The 19,858-nt window shown below is 48.5% G+C and overlaps 1 protein-coding gene across 9 annotated transcripts in view; it reads right to left on the reverse strand.

Moving 5' to 3' along the window:
- The window catches only part of TACC1 (transforming acidic coiled-coil containing protein 1), a 95,435-nt gene that overhangs the window by 12,672 nt on the left and 62,905 nt on the right, over window positions 1-19,858 (reverse strand). For 3 of the 9 annotated variants that reach the window (XM_006201116.3, XM_072950212.1, XM_072950209.1), the window contains 6 exons: window positions 16,383-17,460; window positions 12,653-12,713; window positions 11,512-11,719; window positions 8,949-9,001; window positions 1,929-2,054; window positions 80-156 (listed from right to left, as the gene is read on the reverse strand). In XM_006201116.3, the coding sequence (XP_006201178.2) occupies window positions 80-156; window positions 1,929-2,054; window positions 8,949-9,001; window positions 11,512-11,719; window positions 12,653-12,713; window positions 16,383-17,460 (1,603 nt within the window). The remainder of the gene's footprint in view (window positions 1-79; window positions 157-1,928; window positions 2,055-8,948; window positions 9,002-11,511; window positions 11,720-12,652; window positions 12,714-16,382; window positions 17,461-19,858) is intronic. The other 6 variants (XM_072950213.1, XM_072950210.1, XM_031691541.2 and 3 more) reach the window with 3 other exon arrangements.

Below are 19,858 nucleotides of genomic sequence, written 5' to 3' on the forward strand. Positions count from 1 at the left end.
AGCGAACACTGTCGTCACTTCGTCTCAAATCTAACAATACACAAAGGTACCCAGTCCTCCCCCAGACCTCCCGTCTCACCTCATCTCCAAGACTTCCTGTCGGGTTTCTTCGTATTTTTTCTTCCATTCATTTGCTTCAATCTCTTTAGTGATGATCTAGGTTACAATGGGGACACAGCTCGGTTTTACCCAACCAATCTCTTACAGTTTGAAGTTGAGATTAGAGATGGAAGACAACACACTGCCAGGTCCATCCCAAGTCATTCAATCTACATTAGGAACATAAAACCTCACATCTGTATACAAGGCTCACAAACACTGGGGGAAATGCTCTCGGCCGCACAGGATGCTGGAATGTGGTCGCCGGAGCGAGGGGGAGCGGAACACCTCCCTGGAAAGCTCCAAGTGATAATGACAATCTCTGTAAATGTCACCTGGGTCCAGAGTCTGGCTCTCAGCTCTGACAGCCCAGAACCCTGACGAGGCAGGACGCCAACAAGAGCCATTTAGACACCAAAGAGCCAGTTTAATTAGGATGAGAAACGAAACTGCCGGAAAATCCAAGCCGTGGACGTCGGCGTGTCCAGGTATTGTTTTTTTGCGGAGATTTTGGACTGAGTCAGAATGGGGCTCAGGTGTTCAGTGCCTCCAGGCAGGAGCATCCATCTCACTGCTAGCGAGATCTTTGCTCCTCAGACCAGAACCCCAGTCCCTGCATCTGGGACGCCTGTGCTAACCGGAAAGAGATACTCTAAATTCATGGCCTCAAACCCCGTTTGCCCTGCACAGAGCTTAGATAAGCATTATACTTTTCTGTGCTTCCTCCTAATTGGTACAACCTTTATTCTGGTGCCGTTAATCAGGATCTCAAGAACTAGAAGCCAGCGTGTTTGCTTCAGGGGGACCAGGTACATCTTTGCTTTGATGAATCCGGTGATCATCTCATAGTTTAAACTCTCAGGAGAAAGATGAAGTCGCTTTTCTCATTTACGAGGTTTTGCGGGGGCCTCGTTGCCACAGCTCCCACGTTTTGACACAGGACTAGCAGACACCCCTAATTACCAACCTATTTACAGGTTTGAAAGACCTAGGTCAGAGGTACTTAACTACTCTCATCCTCTTATATAAAAATAAAATTGCTACACCAAGGGGATTACCTCCTTTAAAAAAAAAAAGGTGGTGTCATCAAGACACACACAAACCAAGCACATAAAAGACAGCGCAGAAAGGTAACACGGAGGGTGGTAACCGATTAGCAGCACCTAACAACTGCTTTCCTGCCTTTTACATCATCCAGGAAAGGCCTAGCTGTGATCTGTTTGAACAGAGGATGCTCAATGGACACGAAACAGGAATTCAAGAGTTGAACTGTTTGATTAAAGGATGGATGAAGGCAGGAGACAATTTTATATTCTTGTAATGCCAGAACTTAAGGAACTTTAAGGCATGAGCATATATCCTCTGTGAATGAAGTCGCTGGCTTAGTTACACATGTGGGTGAAGTTGGCAAAGTTTGATATTTAAGACTTCAAGGCTGGTGGGGAGGGTATAGCTCAGTGGTAGAGCGCATGCTTAGCATGCATGAGGTCCTGGGTTCAATCCCCACTACCTCCATCAAAAAACTAATAAATAAACTTAATAACACCCCCAAACAAACGAGAAAACTTCAAGGCTAAAAGATAAAGAAGTGTACAAAAATTCTTTAGGGCATTTCCAAGCTTTGCCCCCTGGACACCAGAAGGCCAGGACTCCAGCATCACCATGGAGTTTTCACAGGGAGCACTTTGTATGAGCTACAAGCTGCAGGAAATATGACCTTCCGCCCAGGGAGAAAGAACTCAAGCCAGCAGAGATGGAATCTCTCTGTCGGCACACTGGCTTCACAAAGTTAACAGAGCGATAAGTGGACAGAACAAGGAAGCCTTTACCTCTTCTCTGATCAGGGTGAGCACGGCGGTCTTGTCCGATTCGCTGAGGCAGATGCCATCGAGGGGGCTCTCCCCACCGCAGGCCACTGACACTGGGACCTTCTCCATCGGGGACTCCAGCAGTCCCTGCGGGGGGAGGGGGAGGAGAGGTCACAGGTAAGACGTCCAGGCTTCAGCTTTTTCACCCCAAATATCCATCAGTAACTTCCTCTTGACTAAACTGATCACACTCTTTAAAAGCACGTTTGAAGAAAAAAAAAAGCAGCAGGGAGAAGGTTTAAAAAAAAAAAACAAATCTAGTTACAGTAAGATCTAAAGGAAAAGCCGTTATTAATGAGTATCACGGGGGTCTTAGCTTCTGCTTTGACAGATGGCGTGGAGCAGTTTTCTTTTTGTGCAAAAAGGGGAAAGTGTAATTATCATTGTGGTCAGTCATCAAAGCGTCATGGGTATAAAGGAGAAACCACCCACGGTCCATGTCTGGTGGACCTGGGGATTTCTGGGGACGATGCGTCCCACGTAAATACATTTTCAAAAAAAGTGTCAACTTTTTAACATACTGATGCTTTGTGTGTATCCTTATTTAGACACTGTGGATGGAAATGTTTCTAAAACGATTCTCGGGCTTAAGCAGGCAGAAACGGCAACTATACGTGCACTCTGACCCCACCCCTGGGGCGATTCTGGGTCACTGGGAACCTCGGTGGCTCCGCAGGGCTGGTGTGCGGACACCCAGCGATGCTGCGAAGTGCACACAGTATGTCAGGTTCTGGGCTGCATTCCACGTCCTGGGTCCTCCTAATGTTTTCAATTCCCTCTCAGCAGCCTGGGATGTGTCACCTTGATTCTGTTGTAAATGCAGGTTCCAGAGAGCCACGTTCGGTTAGGATTTTGTTTTTCACAAGAACATGGACTTTGTACCATTTTTCCTCCCAAAAAGCATTTTTGGAGGGTTACTTTTTGTTGTACAAATGGGGAAAAAGCTGATCTAATAACATCCAAGATGCCAGCCAAAGGGAATCTTCTCTTTCTTTTTTTTTAAAAAAAATTATTAGAGTTAGGATTAGGGAATAATCTTAACTTTACACGTCAGCACATCCAATCAATTAGTTATCGACTATGATCAATTAGGTTCTCTGGTGTCTTGTTCGAATCAAGCTTGAAAAGGAAGTCCAAGGTCAACCCACGTTGACCCACAGGGTTGTTAGGGACTCACCCACTCTCTAGAAAATGCTCAAAACCATGTTATTTTTGCACACAGCTTCACAGCCCTCATCCCAGGGTCCAGTAGGGAAAACCCTGGCTTAGGGCACAGAAAAGGAAAATGCAAAAGCCACAAGCCGGCATTGCGCAATCCAGCTGCATCCGGGGGAGGGCACCACGCGGACAGAAGCCCAGGTCCCAGAAGCACTCTCTACCGTAGAGGATTTCCATCACTAGAGCCAGAAGCCGCTTGTGGTCGGCAGCCTCCCGAAAGGCTCCAACCACCCCACCTCCTGGTATCAATCCTCTCATGTGTCTCCTGCCCTTGAGTGAGGCTGGACCTGGTGGCTCTATTCTAAAGAACACAAGACATACAGTCACGAGATGTCACCAGTTTAGAGAGGCTCAGCTGTGAGGCGCTGTATGGAAGCACGTGGTAGGGAATGGTCACCTCTAACAACAACCACAGGAGTGATCTTGGAGGCGGATCTGATACAGGAGAAACAAATGTAGAGTGAGGGGATGGCCGTGTCCCAGGTCTCAGCTGAGCCCCCGGGATGTGCCCTGCCAAGTGTGAGTCCTTGGCTTCATGCAGGGAAGAATTAAAGAGCGAGCCACAGTTGAGTAAAGGTCGATCTATTTAGAGAGACACATACTACATAGAGTGTAGGCTGTTTCAGAAGGCGAGAGAAAGGCCACGAGGTGTAGGGGTTGTGATGCTCAGGTTAAAGCAAAAGTGGACACACACTCCACAGCCAGAGTGCGAGCCGTCTACGAAGATGAGAAGAGAGAGCTAGGGAGGTGGCCAAGAGGCGCAGTGTCGCTAGTTTTTATGGGCTCGGTAGCTTCACACACCAGCAAGAGGGAGAACCATTCCAACTACCCTGGGGAAGGGGCTGGGATTCCCAGGAAGTTGCCCACTGCCCAGTTTTTGACCTTTCAGCCTATCAGGGCACCTGTGGGCATGTTATTTATCATGCTAATGTACTACAATGAGCCTACAAAGAAGCTCAAAGTCTATTGGGAGTCAAATCTCCCACCATTTTGGTGCTAACTGCTATCATTCCTGGAGTGGCTGTGCCCTGTCCCCTTCCTTCTTGTCTCAGATCTGCCCCAGAGGGAGCCTGGAGTGACCGCAGCCCTGGTCTACACCTTGATCACAGGCCGTGACTGACCCTGAGTCAGGGGCACCTAGTGAAGGTGCCCTGGGTTTCCTGACCCAGAAATTATGGGATCACGCTGTAATCAACATGCCCAGTCATCACTTTAACCTTTTTCTTATCAAGAAAGCACATCCCATAATCTTGTTTCCCTGTAACTTGCCTACAGGGCAATATTGCATTAGGCCAAGCCCACACGTTGGGTTCACCTTGTGACTTCTGATTCTAAATTAATACATTTTAAATCAGCCTTTTGTTTTTCTTATTCTAAATCGGAATCCCCAGGTCAAGTCAGCTCTGGGAAACTCGCCCTGTGCCTTCCGTGACCCTCATGTTACTTGGGAAATAAGCCAAGTTTTCCTAGTAAGGAAAATGCTGTCTTGTCTAGAGTTGCGCATCTCATTCATCTGCGGGGGGACAAGTGAATTCAGTCGCCTGCCTGTTGAACAACTTCACTCTAACAAACGAGGTGTCTGAAGGAGGCAGCGTTCTCAGTTGAAGATCAGACCCTGCACGGAGGCAAACACAGCCAGACGGGTGGGCTCTGCCTGGCCACACGCCCACGAGACGCACAGCTCAAAATGCAATGGCTCTTACGAGGAATTTATGGCCGTGGCCAATTTCAGCCGCCTTTTCCAGTCCTTTAGGATTTAGCTTTTTCCATTCCTCAGTCCTTTAATACAGTTTATCAAACAACGTAGAAAGCCCACTGAATCTACCATCACAAAAAACTGGCCTGGCGATCTTCCTGGGCTGGACAAACTGGTACGTGCTTAACAAAGATGCTGAATGAATCACATCCTTCCAAAAGCATCCTGTTTCATGTCCCCCAGTCCTTCTCCCTGACCCACAAAGCATTCAGCACTGAGGACCCACAAAGACTTGTCTACAGGGACGCAGGAGAGTCTTGGCTGTTCATGGTGAGCACAGATGCTACCAAGTAATTAATTCTCTGCTCACCTCCTCGGATGAGACGCTCAGAATCCCTGATCTGCCAAGCTCACCCATCTGTCCTTGAACCTGTTAGAGCAGCGCCACCCCCACCACCTTCCTCAAACAGACATGCTGGAAAAGCCAAGTGAACTCAACTTCTAACAACTTTCAAGAATTCTTTAAAAATAAATACACAAATTGATTGCTCAGTGAAAAATGCTGCAGATCAAGGGCTGAAAAGCAAGATGAGACTTAAGGCCCCCGCTGAGTGTCCCTCGTCAGGCCAGGCCTTGGTTACTTCACCCTGGCTGCCCCCCCACCACTGGGTACGAGGCTACAACACGAATGCACTTCGAATCAACCCCCCGGGAGGCTTAAACAGGTAAGTGCTAGATTAAACGGATTCCTTTATTCAGCGTTTTGAATATTGCAATTTCTTTATGCAACGTTTATGCAACATTCTAAGGGAGTAGAAATTATTTATTCCCACAAGTTCAGCTGGGGTTGGGTTGCTGGTCAAAGATCACAACCCAGTGTACATTCTCGGGCTGCGGGCGCCCGAGACAGGTCTCCCCCTTTTCTCTCTCTTCCCCCGCTTCCCAGTCACCCTCACAGTGGCCCAGGCTTCAGGGCTCAGCCTTTCCCCTTATCAGCCTCTTTCATCCTCGCAATTCCTCGGAAGAGGCGGTGGGCGTGGCTAACCTTAGGAGGATCAGTGGGGAATCTGCAACTTGAACCGTGTTTCAAGAACTCAGGGAACCTCCTGAATCTGCAGCCACGCAGACCAGCAATGCTTGGCCCACTCGCCATGCCCTTCTTCAACCACCCTTTTGCCACTTTTACACATGGAACAGACTAGAAAGTGCCCCCTGAGGAGTTAGAACGTGTCAAAAAGGAACTGGTCACCGTGCACAACCAGGGAGTGTATGGGGCGGAGGGTGGAGTCTCATCCTCTCGTGGGGGGACCGCAGGCACCCCCCCAGATGAGGGGACACTTCACCACGTGCAGAAGGGAGGCATTCGGAGCCCCCAAGGGGACTGTGCCATCAGTCACAGAGGCTGCGCTGGGATGAGGTGACCAGGCTCCCGGAAGGATGATTCTGTCCAGAAATAACCACCACTGCAGTGTGAGGTCCCCATGAGGGGCTAACGCTCGGGGTCCCCGATCTCTGTGTACACGACTCCCACCCCGCCCTCTGCCTCCACATCCTCCAGGGAAACCCCGTGGGTCACGGCCTAACAGTGAGTCACGAAAACAGGTACTGGGACAAGGAATGCGCATGAAAAAAACAAACTATAACAGAGAAAGAAAATTAAAGGGAATCACAGGGAGAAAGGTAGATTGCATTCCATTTTATCAATACACAATCTGTTTTATCAATACACAAATGCCTGTATTGAGATGCCGCACATGGTCTATTAGTCAAGACGCAACATGTAGTTTTACTGTGGATCAAGGCAGACTGTTTCGATCACAACATCATCTGATCGTACAGCTACCGCTGTCCCATGTCCCCAGGGCCCTCAGGTCTACCTATGTCAACCCAGACCTTTCTTGAGCCGATGCTCTGGACTCCAAGCTGCCTCCGGGGATGTGAACTTAGAACCTGGTCCTACAGGCGTCTCACAGTCCCAGGTCTACAAATGACCTTCCACACACCCCTCTCCTTCTGTATTCCTGATTTACTACCTCCGGCGTCAGCAGTTTACTGTGGCAGGTGCCAAGGGACAGCAGCGAGCACTGCGGTCCTGCGAGGACGGCCAGACAGAAGGCAACCCGAGGGGGCAGGTCAGCAGAACCGAGCCAGCCCTGCTCAGAGGGCAAGAGTCAGGTGCTCGGGGCGGGGAGCGCGGCCAGGTCTCTGCAGAAGTCGCGTCGGCCACAGGGAGGGTCTGAGCTTTGTCTAAAGACAAGGGAAGCCACCGAAGGGGTTTAAACCAAGAGGAATGATCCTGGCTTATGGAAAAAGACACGAGATTAGCCTTGGAAACAGGGAAGCTCCTTAGGACGCTGTCACCATATTCAGTGGTGGTCGTGGCACCACGGGCTCAGCAGAAGTAGATGGATTTACAACTTACGGTTTCTGGACACAGAAGCCACAGACCTTGCCCATGGGAGTAAAGGAAAGGAGGAGTCCAGGACGACCCCAGAGTGAGGGGTAGACAATGAGATGGACAGTGGTGCCACTTGCTGAGGGAGGCCCCATGGGCTTGGTCCTCAGCTGACACTGACCACTTGGATGTTCAGGGCAGAAGCCTTGAGTGGCCTTCAGGGGCTTTCTCTGATTGCCACCTCCACCCCAGCCACCGCGTATCCTGCTGAGCCACCGAGCAGCGATGGTTCCACCTGCCAAGGCTCGGCCCCCGCCCCCTCCCCCGAACGACCGCCGACCACGATGCTCCGCCTGAAACCCGGCGATGGTGACCGGTGCCTCCACGGTGAATTCCAGCCCTCCACACACGACGTCTCCAGGGCCCCGATGGCCTGGCCCTCGCCTCCCATGAGCACGGGGCTCTCCAGTCACAGGAGAGTACCCACCCTTACAGCTCCACCCCCCTTCTCACCCCGCGTTGTTGGAAGAACCACCCTCCTGCCTGGAGCCCCCTGTTACCTCATCTGCCCCGAAACCCTCATTCTTCCTTTAAAACTTAGTTCAAAAGGAGGGACCTAGAAGATACCACCTCAACCACAGGATCAAAGCTAATTCCACCCGTCATGGGACACACTGATATCCACGAGGTCACTTCTGATCTATCTGTGCCAAGAATGTATAAACTGAATTTAACCGTGAGGAAACACTGGACGGACGCAAACTGAAAGATACTCTACAAAATAACTGACCGGCGCTCTTGGAAAGTGTCAAGGTCCGGAAGGATACAGACTGAGGAACTGCCACGGATTAAAGGGGCCTGAGAACACGGGAACTGAGTGCAGTGTGGGGTCTGCACCAGAAAAAGGGCATTCCTGGGGCAACTGATAAGACCTGAGTATAGTTTACAGATCGGATAATAATACTGTATCACCGTTAACTGATTTTGATAACTGCACTGTGATTATAGAAAATGTTAACATTTGGGGAGGATGCATGCAAGATTTACAAGAATTCCTCATATTATTTTTGGAAGCCCAAGGTTTTAAAAAACTGTTTTCAATCAGCTCAAGTCCAGCCTTCCTGACACAGAGCTGGTCAGCCCTGGTGCCCACAGCCCCAGGGACACATCCCGGTGTAACGTCCACAACCAACATAACGTTGGCTTCCTTTCTGTATCTCCCACCAGCACCACTCAAAAGAAGTGCAATGTAAGCCATGTGTAATTAAAACCTTCCCAGTGGCCGCATTTAAAGAGCAAAAAGAAACAAGTGAAATTAAATTTTACTGATATAGTTTCGTGGACCCAGCATTTCCAAGGTGTCATCATCTCACTGTGTAATCAATGTAAAAAGTTAGACATTTTGTTTTCCCTTCTTTTTTGCACTAAAAGCCTTCAGAAGCTGGTTGAACTTTACACTGAGGGGACATCTCAGGATGTCCAGCCACAGCCAAGTGCTGGTGGTGACACTGCAGGACGTCTCAGGACCTGAAGAAATTGTGCTCTGTTTGTATCTCACTCCTGTCACCAAACACTGACTAGGATTTATTTATGGGAATTAACACGGGCTTCAGAACAAACGCTGAAACACCCTGCGCCCCGCCCGCCCTGCCCCCGAAGTGGAGGAACTCACGGGCCCCGCAGGTCCTTCCTTCTCCATCTTCTGGCACGTGTCTTTCTCGATGCCTGAAACACAGAGAGTCATGGTTACAGTCACCCTGAGAAGTTGGTGCTGTCCTCTCCCAGTGACAGACTCTGGGAAACCCCAGTGAAGGCCCAGAGGGACGTCTGTGAACCCGACACCAACATCTCAGGGGTCCTGAGGGCGCACTGCATGTTGCTGACTGCTGTTAAAGGTCCAAAACGCCCCGGAGAGAGGAGCTCGTGGCCGGTCCTCCATAAAGGGAACCAGGTCTTCAGGTGGAAAGAGCGACAAGGCTGCCCCCTTGTGTCCATGAGAAATTTTACAAGGGAGTTGTCCTAACCCCTAACACTGAGAGCTATTGTTACCAAGCTGGAGTGAATCTAAATTCCAGCCCGGAAAGGCACCCTCAATCGACTTAACACAGCAGATAAAACAATAAGCTCTAGATGGCGGTGCCTGGAAACGAAATTCATTATTCTTCCCACACCCTTCAGACTGGTCTCCTGGCCTCTACCAGCAGGGTCAACATTAAAAAAAAACACACACACACAACATAATGCTTTTTCTAATTAAAGGACACATGTATTTACCAAAGAAAAATTTTAAATATGGAACAGCACACATAACATTAAAGCTACAATCCTGTACACGTGATAACAAATTACTCTTTTAGTGTCCTGTCAATAGTGCATTATTTAAAACACAAATGTGACCATCACTACTCCATTTAAAAACCTTCAATGGCTCCCCTATACCAACAGGATCCAGCCCCAAATTTTCAGGACGACCTGGTGTTCCCACTTGCCCTGAACTCATGGAGAGTTACTGGGCATTTTACCTACAAGACAGGTTCCTTCCCACCCCTGTGAGAGATCTCCCCGGGGTACCTCTCTGTCCGTATCTATCGAGACCTCGCTCGAAGGTAACTCTCCCAGGACACAGACCCCCGCCACCACCTCCCCACGTTATGGCTGGTCAGTTACGAACAGCGTTGACAGTAGCTGTTCTGTATGTAGAACCCCAGCTCCAAAGATTTCTGCCAAAGGGATTTCCTCCTAGTGAGGAAGAATATTATTCAACGAACGTGACCGTGCACCTGCATCAGAGGAAATTTGAAGATGAATCACTCATAGTCCTTAACCTAAAGAAGTTTATCAAAGGTACCTTCTGTAACTAATACACTGAACGGCAACATAAGAAGAAATTCTGTGGGAGCCACGTGACACTTTTGAGATAGACCTGCAAGGACAGGCAGAATTTCCATAGGAAACGGCAAAGAAAGGTATTTCATGTATAAGAAATAAGTGTAGGTATAAGAGTACTCAGGGCTAGCCTACGTTAACTGGGGTAAAGAGACAGAACAGGAAATGGCAAACGGGGGTCTTTGGGGAAAAAGTGTCAGAGCAGAAAGAGGCCAGGGAAGAAGTCTGGAACAGTGCCCGACACGTTTACTTTATAGACGGGAAACAGCCCTGGGGTTGGCGGGGAGCTGGGGACAGAACTCTCACGAAGTCCAGATTTCCACCTGCTTCCCTGGTTTGATGACAGATCATGATTTTTAGAATTCTAAGTATAAAAGCTCCAAATTAAATTACACTGCTGAAGACCTGAGTCTTTAATGACCTTTAATGTAGTCAGAACATGGTGCTAAACATTTCACGAGTCAAGGTTAAGGCCACAGATACGATGTGGGATCTGGAAAAGGGCTTTGGATCTGAAACGTTCTAAAGAGGAACACAGCCAGAAATTTCAGCCCAGGTTGGCCCAGAACATGAAGGAGGTTGGGGGGTGTTCAGCTCAGTGGTAGAGTATGTGCTTAGCATGCATGAGCTTCAATCCCCAGCACCTCTGTTAAAAAAAGACCATGAAGAAGAATTTTGTAGGGCACTGGTCCATTTCAATCCACCACGTCTGTGAGCAAAAAAACTGGTAACAGTCCAGTGGAATGAAAACCATCTCGTTACAAGTTAGCCTTGTGGTCAGAAGACCGTGGAACCAGACTGCTGTGAAGAACCTGAATCCTAAAGAATCCTAGTCCCACCGCTTACTAGACAAGAGACCTCGGCCAAGCCACTTAACCTCTGTCTCCCTCTCCTCTCTGAAAAACGGGGAGAACACTACCCCGTGAGGAGAAATGAGTGAACACACGTAAAGCACTTGGAGCAGTGCCTGCATGCGGTAAGTAACCACACCTGCTGGTTATTGTTATTTCTAGACGTGAAACAAGGAGCCCACTGATCACAACGTGGTTACGGGACACTGCACTGTAAGACGCAGCCTGACTAAAGTAACTGCTACACAGTTCAAGCAGTCTGACACACCAGTGTCTCTGCGCATCCTGCCACACTTGTCCGTCTGTCCCTGGAGCTTCCACGGGACACACTTTTGCGTCTCTTCTCCAGACCAAGAGGCAAAGCATAGACCAGCCACCTAAACCTAAACCTACCCCGAGGGGCCCAGTTCTCTGACCTCCCTAAGGCGTCTCCTGCCCTGGGCTCTCAGGCATTTCCACGCTTACGTAAGTAAGAAAGATGAAGATCTGCTTCCATACCTGCTTCTGAGGATGCGAATGTGCGACTTACGGCAGACACGGGAACATTGGAACATTCAAAGTACTCCGGGCCATCCTCTGGCTCACCTTTCCCCTCGGGCCCCGCGGGTTTCTGACCCGATGTTGTGGACGCCAGCTTCTCCTCATCGGTGGCGTGGCCGTCCCGGTGGGAGATGTCTGAAAGCTGGGAGGTCACCACACCTTCATCCTGGGGAAGGCGACAGATAGGATGCTACCGTGTAGGAGGGCAAACGGTGGGGGGAGTGACGTCTCAGGACCACCCCCCACGGGGGTTCAGTGAGCTGACCGTGAACCAGGACACAAACCTCTCAACCATGAGCGGCCGTGCTTTCTGGAACCAGGCTTGTGCACCACAAACCCGAGAAATGAAAAATGGAGCTTTTCTAGTCTAAATTTACAAGCAAGACGTTGAAGTGGTTAAAGGCAGTGGTTTTCATATATTTTGCGTACATGGTGCCTACATTTTGGGGGAAAATTTATGTACCCCAGTGCATTTTCAGGTGACATCTAAATAGCTTTCAGCATGAGTTGAAATAGTCCAAGAACATACTACCTGCTGTATATTATTTCTTGACTTGTCTACTTTTCCTTCCAGTTTTATTGATAAAATTGACATACAGCTCTGCACACCTTTAAGATGTACTGCATAATCGTCTGATATACATACATCATGAAATTATCACAGTAAGTTTACAAAACATCCATCCTCTTATAGACACAAAATAAGAGAAAGGAAAAAAATTCTGTTATATTCTAAATACTGACTTTGCTTTTAAGTTCAACCCAGTGAATCTAGTGATTTGACACTTAATGACCTACCTAAAATCGAACATCAACAAGCCCTTTAATGTCAGAAATTTACGTCATTCTCTTTCCTCTCTGAATTCGTATTTCCTCCCTAGTTCCATCAAAAAGTTATCCCCAAAGAAATGCACGTAACTGAAGGAACGGTTCCCTTGTCTCCAGAGGCCTTCTTGAAGCAGTTTTGGAAGTTAAGGATCTGGAAGCTGGTTTACTTAAAGCTGAGTTACTCAGATCCCCACTGGAAGATCTTCCTTAATCACCGCCCCGGTGGGGAAGGCTGGTCCAGGAGACATTGTGGGGACAGGCACAGACTTACCTGAGAACAGCCGTCCAAAGCCAGAGACTGAGCCTCGTATTTCTTCACCTTACAGCCACTCCTGGGGAGAGACAAAGAGAACACCCGGCCGGTTTGGAATCACGCTGAGCACGTCCGAGCTGCGGGATGGAGCAGACAGCGGTGTGTGCAGACAGAAGCCAAGCATACAGCCCTGCACGAGGCGCACGTCTACGCGTGAGAGACGGGAACACTCGCATCTCGGGAGGCTGAACACCAGCCCTCGGGGGCCCCTACGGGTTTTAATGACATGTCACCAATGGCTCTTTCGAGAGCAGCCTAGGCTCAGGGAGACATTTGCATCGTCTGATCCGCGCTCACTGGGCTCTGACAGTCACTGTTAGAATTACCACGCTGGACCACGGTCTTTGAAAATTCTTTATTATGCTACCAGCCACAGAAGTCTGGTGAGACGGCTCCAGACCTGTGTGCTCACGGAGAAGGGCTGTGGGCAACAGAGCGTGTAAAAATAAAAATTTCTGAGCAAACTGTTACCGTTCCTATTAAGTAGTAAGATGGAAAATGAACGTCACGGCCGGAACTGGGGAAGCTCAAACCGCCTGCTGTGTTTAAACTAGCACCTAATTTGTGATCCGAAGACTGGTTCAGATTCTGGTCTGTTTCAACATACTTAAAATTTCCAGTACCACCACTCTGATCAAAAAGAGAAAAGAAAAGAAAAGAAAAGAAAAGAAAAAAGAAAAGAAAAGAAAAGAAAAGAAAAGAAAAGAAAAGAAAAGAAAAAAGAAAAGAGAAAAGAAAAGAAAAGAAAAAAGAAAAGAAAAAGAGCAATTTTTTCTCGCTCTGGGGGGCAAAGAACAGACCAGCACACACATCACGAGAGTGTGAACCACCACCTGGTTTTCCCTCACGATGCCTGAGCGCTACTCCTGACATCAAACTTGAGTTGAGCTGACTCGGTAAAACGCATCCCCCCGCACCAAGGCAGCAGAAGACCCTATCAAAAGAGTCGATTATTTCTGATGCTCCACAGCAGAGAAGTTCCTCAAACCACCGTGGGGATGGATGATCGTGGGACCAAGCCAGCGCGCAGCATCAAAGCGCCACACGGGGCGTGCCAAGCCAGGAACGCAGGCTCTCACACCCAAGGTGGGAGGGCCCAGTTCCACTCCATTAGGTTATCGACTGCAAGGCTAAGCTGACTCATGGAAGGGCAAATGAAATGCAAAAAAAAGAAAAAAAGAAAAAAAAATCACCAGAAGGTCAAACTCAGAAAGGAAAGCCAACATGCTATGGAGAGACGGTCCAGGGAGGGCGAGGGAGGAACTGCCAATGGTCCCAGGGAGAAACAGGAACAGCAGGAGTACTTACAACAGAAAACAGAGAAATTTCACTTGCTCAGTAGTCCTGATGCACCAACAAAATTAGAGACGGGAAAGAGACAGACAGATGGAGAAAAAAAAAAATCATGTAAAGCCTGGAATATTCATCTCTAGTCTGGCAGATGTAAAGGCTGCAAAGTTCTTTCTATGAGGTGGGATACAAATTTAAAATCTCACACCCATGTACGTTATCACCAGTGAGTGAATGATTATCCGGAGTGAGAGAGTGGGAGAAACACTCGGAAATGCCACGTAGTCAAATTTATCGATGAAAAGTAAACCCTCAAGTATTTGTAAATCTCAAAAAAAAAAACGTTACTGCCGAGTATGTTTACTCAGATGTCGAATCATCCTGATTAAAGGCAATCAATGAAGGAGTGAGAATATAATTGAAAATGTATCTGCTTATGTCTCTGGTAGGTGCATATCACTAAGACACTTAAAATGATTTTCCATAACTTATCCTATTTGGTCCACAAAATCCCAGTCATAGGCTGATGTCTCTATTTTACAGAGGAAGGATCTGAAATGCCTACTATACACATCTTTTAAGAAGTCACACGAGTACCCGGTGACCAGAACTTCTAACTCCCCACTGGAGTCTACCTCCATCTGTATATTTCCAATCTCTCCTACAATGAAAAGATTTGCCAAACAAAACCCTAGAGTTACACTAGGGGTGGAGCACCCTTCTCCTGCAGAAAGAACCAGGAGACAAGAGCTTTCGTTGCATAAGAGTTTTTAAAAAAAATCTATAAGGTATTTTAGCGCAGGAAGTTCATTCATCAAAAAGAGAACCGGAGGAAAATGCAGCAGGTGAGGGTGGCAGCACTGAGAGAGGACGCTTCTTGCTGCTGAAAACAAGGTGTAGGGTAAATGTCCCTCTCTTGGGCCCTGATCTGGTCACATGTCACATGAATGCGCTGGCCAGACACCTTCAACAAGCAGCTGAAAGGGAGGCTCCCAATGATTCCTTACCACTCCCGCCAGGCCGGGCCGCCCATAATTAGGGGACCCCATGTTAGGAAACACCCAGGCAAAGACCTGGCCATTGCATGCCTGGGGCGCTGTCTAGACACAGGTAACTAACCTGAGCCACCGACGGGCACTTTAAAAACACCTGATCGACAATATTTCCCAGCAACCACTTAAGTGCTCATCTGTATACACAATCCAAGAACAGAGCGAGAACCACCAGTGACAGTCCACGCCCCTGACAATTCTGGGGAGCATCCTGGGGGTGCTAGAGAACTGACTCCCACATTGCTCATGCCTCTTTCAACCTCCTTCTCTGGTGTCGATCCACCACGCCACGCCACCTGGCGTTTTCCTTTAAGTCACAGTCATGCTGAAAATCATCTCCCAGACTGACCTGTGGTAACAACTAGAAACCCGGTGCTTCTTCTCAGCCTTGCTTTTCACAGTTCATCCTCCGTGTCACTGGCCCTTCTTTATATCTGACTGTTTAGTAAAACGTCACAGGGCCACAAAGGAAGACTGTCAGTGACTCAAGTTTTAGGATATGGCAACTGTGTGACAAACTGAAACTGAAGGGACTACAGCCGGAGGGTCGTCACTCTGAGAATTCTAAGGATCTTGCAAAAGTGGCCCCAGTTTTCCCAGGAGAAGGGAGGTGGTGGTGGGGAGAGGCCTCATACAGCAAAAGACTAACAGACTAAGTCAGTCAGATTTAGGCAATCGTTGAAAACAGTCATGATTCGTTTTGGAAACTCCCCTCCTTCCTCATAGAGCCAAAAGCTCTATAAGGAGACATGAAAATTCTCATCACCGTTTAGAGGTAGGTTTGTTTCCAACAACAACAAAAAATCACAGCTTTCTGTTTAAGTGAGAAGACTTCTGTAAGACCCTTTCCCACGTGTTATAGGTTAATCTGCAGGCTTGGAACTTTTGTTTCGTCTATAGACAATCTGAAGACGGTGGCTAGCAATGACACTTGTATTCTGTAGATAAAATGATCCTGACAGCTCAGATAGGATTTCTGAAAACCACCAAATCTCTACCTGCCTGTCTCACAACTTTTTTTTTTTAAACAGGAAAAAAGTACCCTTTTTTTTCCCCCTTGTTTAAAAACAGGAAGAACTCGGGGTGGGGGATATAATAGGGGTAAGGACTCAGCTGAGTAAGCTGAGGACTCAGAAGCATGGTAGACATCCAAAAAGGAGACCCCGGTATTTCTGATTCCACACCAGACTTAGGTAAAAAAGTGATCACTGTAGTATGAAGCTACTAGCTTTGAGTCTGCCTGGGGCACCTTCAAAGAGAGCTTCAGGTCACCAAAACCAAAAGCCGTGGCCACCAAACTCACAGAGAGGACACGGAACATAGCACCCACACCCACTGTCACTCACGTTATTAAACGCGACTTGGCCTTCTTGGGTGATTCTAAGATTTCATGAACATGACTACCGGCGGGAGAGCAAAAGTCACTGCCCGTGAGAGTCATGGTGGGTTTAAAGGGATCCATGGATTCGTCAAAGTTATCTGGGTCGAAGCGGTAGGAGCCCTTAGAGGAGAGCAGGGGGGAGTGCTGCAGGGCGGAGTGGCCCCCAAGAGGACTGGACGTGGGGCTCTCCCAGGGCCCGGGGTCCAGCGTGGAAGATGCTCGGGGGAGAGGACCACCGTCCGCGGCCGGGCCGGGAGGCGGCTCTGCTCCTCCTGCCACGCTGGCACCATCTTTCTGGGCCTGGGGAGTCAGTCTGCTCCCCGCTTTCCTGCCCAGTCTCCTGGGAAGGGCTTTCCTGGCCTCTTCACTTGCCACATCTTCTGAGAACTCAAACTCCAGCTTCAGCGGGGAGCTCTGCGACCCCTCCAGCAGCTCAACCCCTGAGTCGTTGATGTCACTCCCAGGAGGGCCGGGAGTTTCCTTAACCTTGGGGGGACATCTGCGTGAGGAAGGGCTGTGGTTCCCATCCGCTCCATCAGGACCGAGCTGGCCGGATGGCCCGGTGAGGTGCGGGCCCTCCAGGAAGTCCCCGCCGATGGCCTTCTTCCTCAGGGGGACGGGCTTGGGCTTCCTCAGCCTGCTCCTGCCGGGTACCAGCTCCGGACAGGGGCTTCCCGCCTTCGGGCCAGCTTCTGCGGGCGCCTCCAGCGGGAGCCCCCTGGTGCCCTCGGTCATGGCCTCGTCCTGGAGGGCGTCTGGTGCCCCGGAGGGCCCGGCCTCGCCTAAGTCCGCGGTGACACTGCCATAACCTGCGTTTGTCCCAAGCGCTGCTGGGGTATCCGTGGAATTCTTGGTTTCTATGGAAAATGGCCTCACCACTGAGATTTTGCTAATGTCAGGTTCAGGCTGTTCTTTGAAACCCTTGGCTGAGGAACAGCTGGTAGCTTGCTGAGCCCCCTCATTTTCTGGGGGACTAGAACAAGCCGCAGATGAACACTGTGCAACCACTTCTGCCACCAGCTGTTCATCCACTTCTTCTGAGTCTAGAACAAAACACAAAAGCCGTCTGTTAAAAAGTGATCTTTTAGGCACTGGTAAATATTCTCCGTGAGCTAAGCCCACGCAGACCAACAGCGGGCTCTTCTCTCTCTCTGCTTGTACTAAGTACTCCCAGGGTCTGGCAAGGATGGCGCTGCGGCCTGAGAGGGGACGGCTGGACCACACTCTGAAGTGGCTCTTCCCACCCCAAACGGTGCCTGTGTACTTATTACCCAAGGTATACAAATAGAGCTGTTTAGGAAAAGGCCTTCTGCAAAGCATACTAATCCGATGTCACAGTTTCGTGGATTCAAAACAACTGGTCTGGAAGCAGCTCTGGGCACTGACAGCTCAGGTGCAGGGCTCTGCCCCAGCACTGACACACGTCCCAGCCCCTGCCTGACAGCTTCGGGGTCCAGTTTTGTGCCGTAAGCATTTTAATCTTTGAGTGTTAAAAATAAGTATTCTCTCTTCCCCAGAATAGAATTTAAATAACTGGACTGTTTTAAAATTAAATGAAAAGCTCATCATGGCCTGCTCAGAATAACTTCTCTGCAGACTTAAAGATGAATTTGAAAAAGCAAATACAAAAAAATGGATTTAAGAACAAACAGCCTTTATTTTATTAAGACACAAATCATAAAACAATAACGTTATTTCTTCTTCAAAATCTCTCTCTAAGCTGGGCCAGGAATTCTCTCAAATCATGTGTGAGGATTAAAGATCCTTTTAAATTGGGGTCTTGTTAGGAGAAACGCTGCTATCAGGAAGGTATAAATGAGGGTATTTCTCTAAAGCACAAACTAAGATAATGCCTTCCTGACTTAGACATCTGAAATTATAGCAGAGTGGCAGCAAACATGGAATAAATTGGTTATTATCATCGCTATCTCATGATTTAAGGGAAATTTACGCCTACCTCCTAATCTTAATCCAGGATCAAAGAACTGAGCATCACAGCAATCGCTTTTTAAGGCACTCACACATCTTTGTGCACGATTCCTGTGGATGGAACTAGGCAGTGGCTTACAGACCGTTCTGCACGCGTGCTTCAGACAGTCACCAATGACCAGCCTGTCTTGCTTTTAAAGAGCTATATAACCATTATTAATACTGCAATTTTCAAGACAGTTCTCAACACACGATAGCTGGGACTTAACATGAGGGGAGGGTGGACAAGCAATAGTGAAAACGCACCGTCAAAAACCCGGGGCTGCAAAAATCTACACGAACAGGCTGGGTTAGAAGCCAGGTGGGGCCTGGGCACTCCTGCTGGCACCCTAGTGCCAGTCGGTTGTATTTAAAAAAACACATATAAATATATCAAATATTGATTAGATCACAGCACAGATAGTTATCACTTACATTTTTTGGTAGGGGGAGGTAATTAGGTTTTTATCTATTTATTTATTTAATGGGGGTACTGGGGATTGAACCCAGGACCTCGTGCTTGCTAGGCACGCACTCTACCACTGAGCTATACTATACCCTCCCCCCTAGTTATCAGTTATTTCACGTTGACCCACAGAGAGCGTTTAAGCAGGGGTGGAACAAAACCAGATCTGTGTTCCCAAGAGCTCACTCCAGCTGCGATGTGCAGACGGGCTGGAAGGAGGTCAATACGGGACAAACAGAACCACTGGTGTGCTACCCTGGGGGCCTGGACGAAACTGGTGTTAATGCACAGGAAGTGCACAGTATCTGAGAAAAGGAGGTGAACTTGAGGCTTGGGGACAGGCCGGACGTAGGACTGAAGTAAAAGGAGGTATCAAAGACGACGCGGACGTGTTCAGCTTGTGGAACCAGAGGATGGTGTCACCGCTCAGCGAGATTTGGGGCCACCAGCCAAAGAGCTTGGGGGTCACTGGAGTGGGGTCGTGAGGTCGACCTTTGACACTCAGGGCTCTTTGGGACCCTGAAGTAGACACACTGAGGAGGCAGTGAGTAAGCTCAGAGAGGTCTGGGCTGTGATAGTAATCAGAGCTGTGATGTACCTGCGATTTCTTTCACAGTCACTGGATACATAATTGTAAGTTATCTCCCTCCTACACTCTCATCTTTGAGCCCTAGCAATTCTAATTTTTTTTATGTAAGTCGATTATCTTCTTTTCTAAAAGTTTACCTAAAAAAGATTACTTGAATTTAAAAATAAAACTTGAAGTTCAACCACCTTTGTGAATTAAAAGAGTACGATTATTAATGATGACATCATACTTGTATCGGAAAGCACCCACTTTAGAGCTGCGTCCTGAAATATTTGTGACATGATACCTGGAATTTGTTTTAAAAATACCCAAGCGACAAAACAAAAGAAAAAGGTGAGGGGATGATGGACGCAAGTCTGGGAAAATCTGGACAATTATTAATCTGGACGGTGGGGACATGGATGGCTCACCCTTGCGT

This window comes from Vicugna pacos, chromosome 26, assembly GCF_048564905.1.
Source record: "Vicugna pacos chromosome 26, VicPac4, whole genome shotgun sequence".
NCBI lineage: Eukaryota > Metazoa > Chordata > Mammalia > Artiodactyla > Camelidae > Vicugna > Vicugna pacos.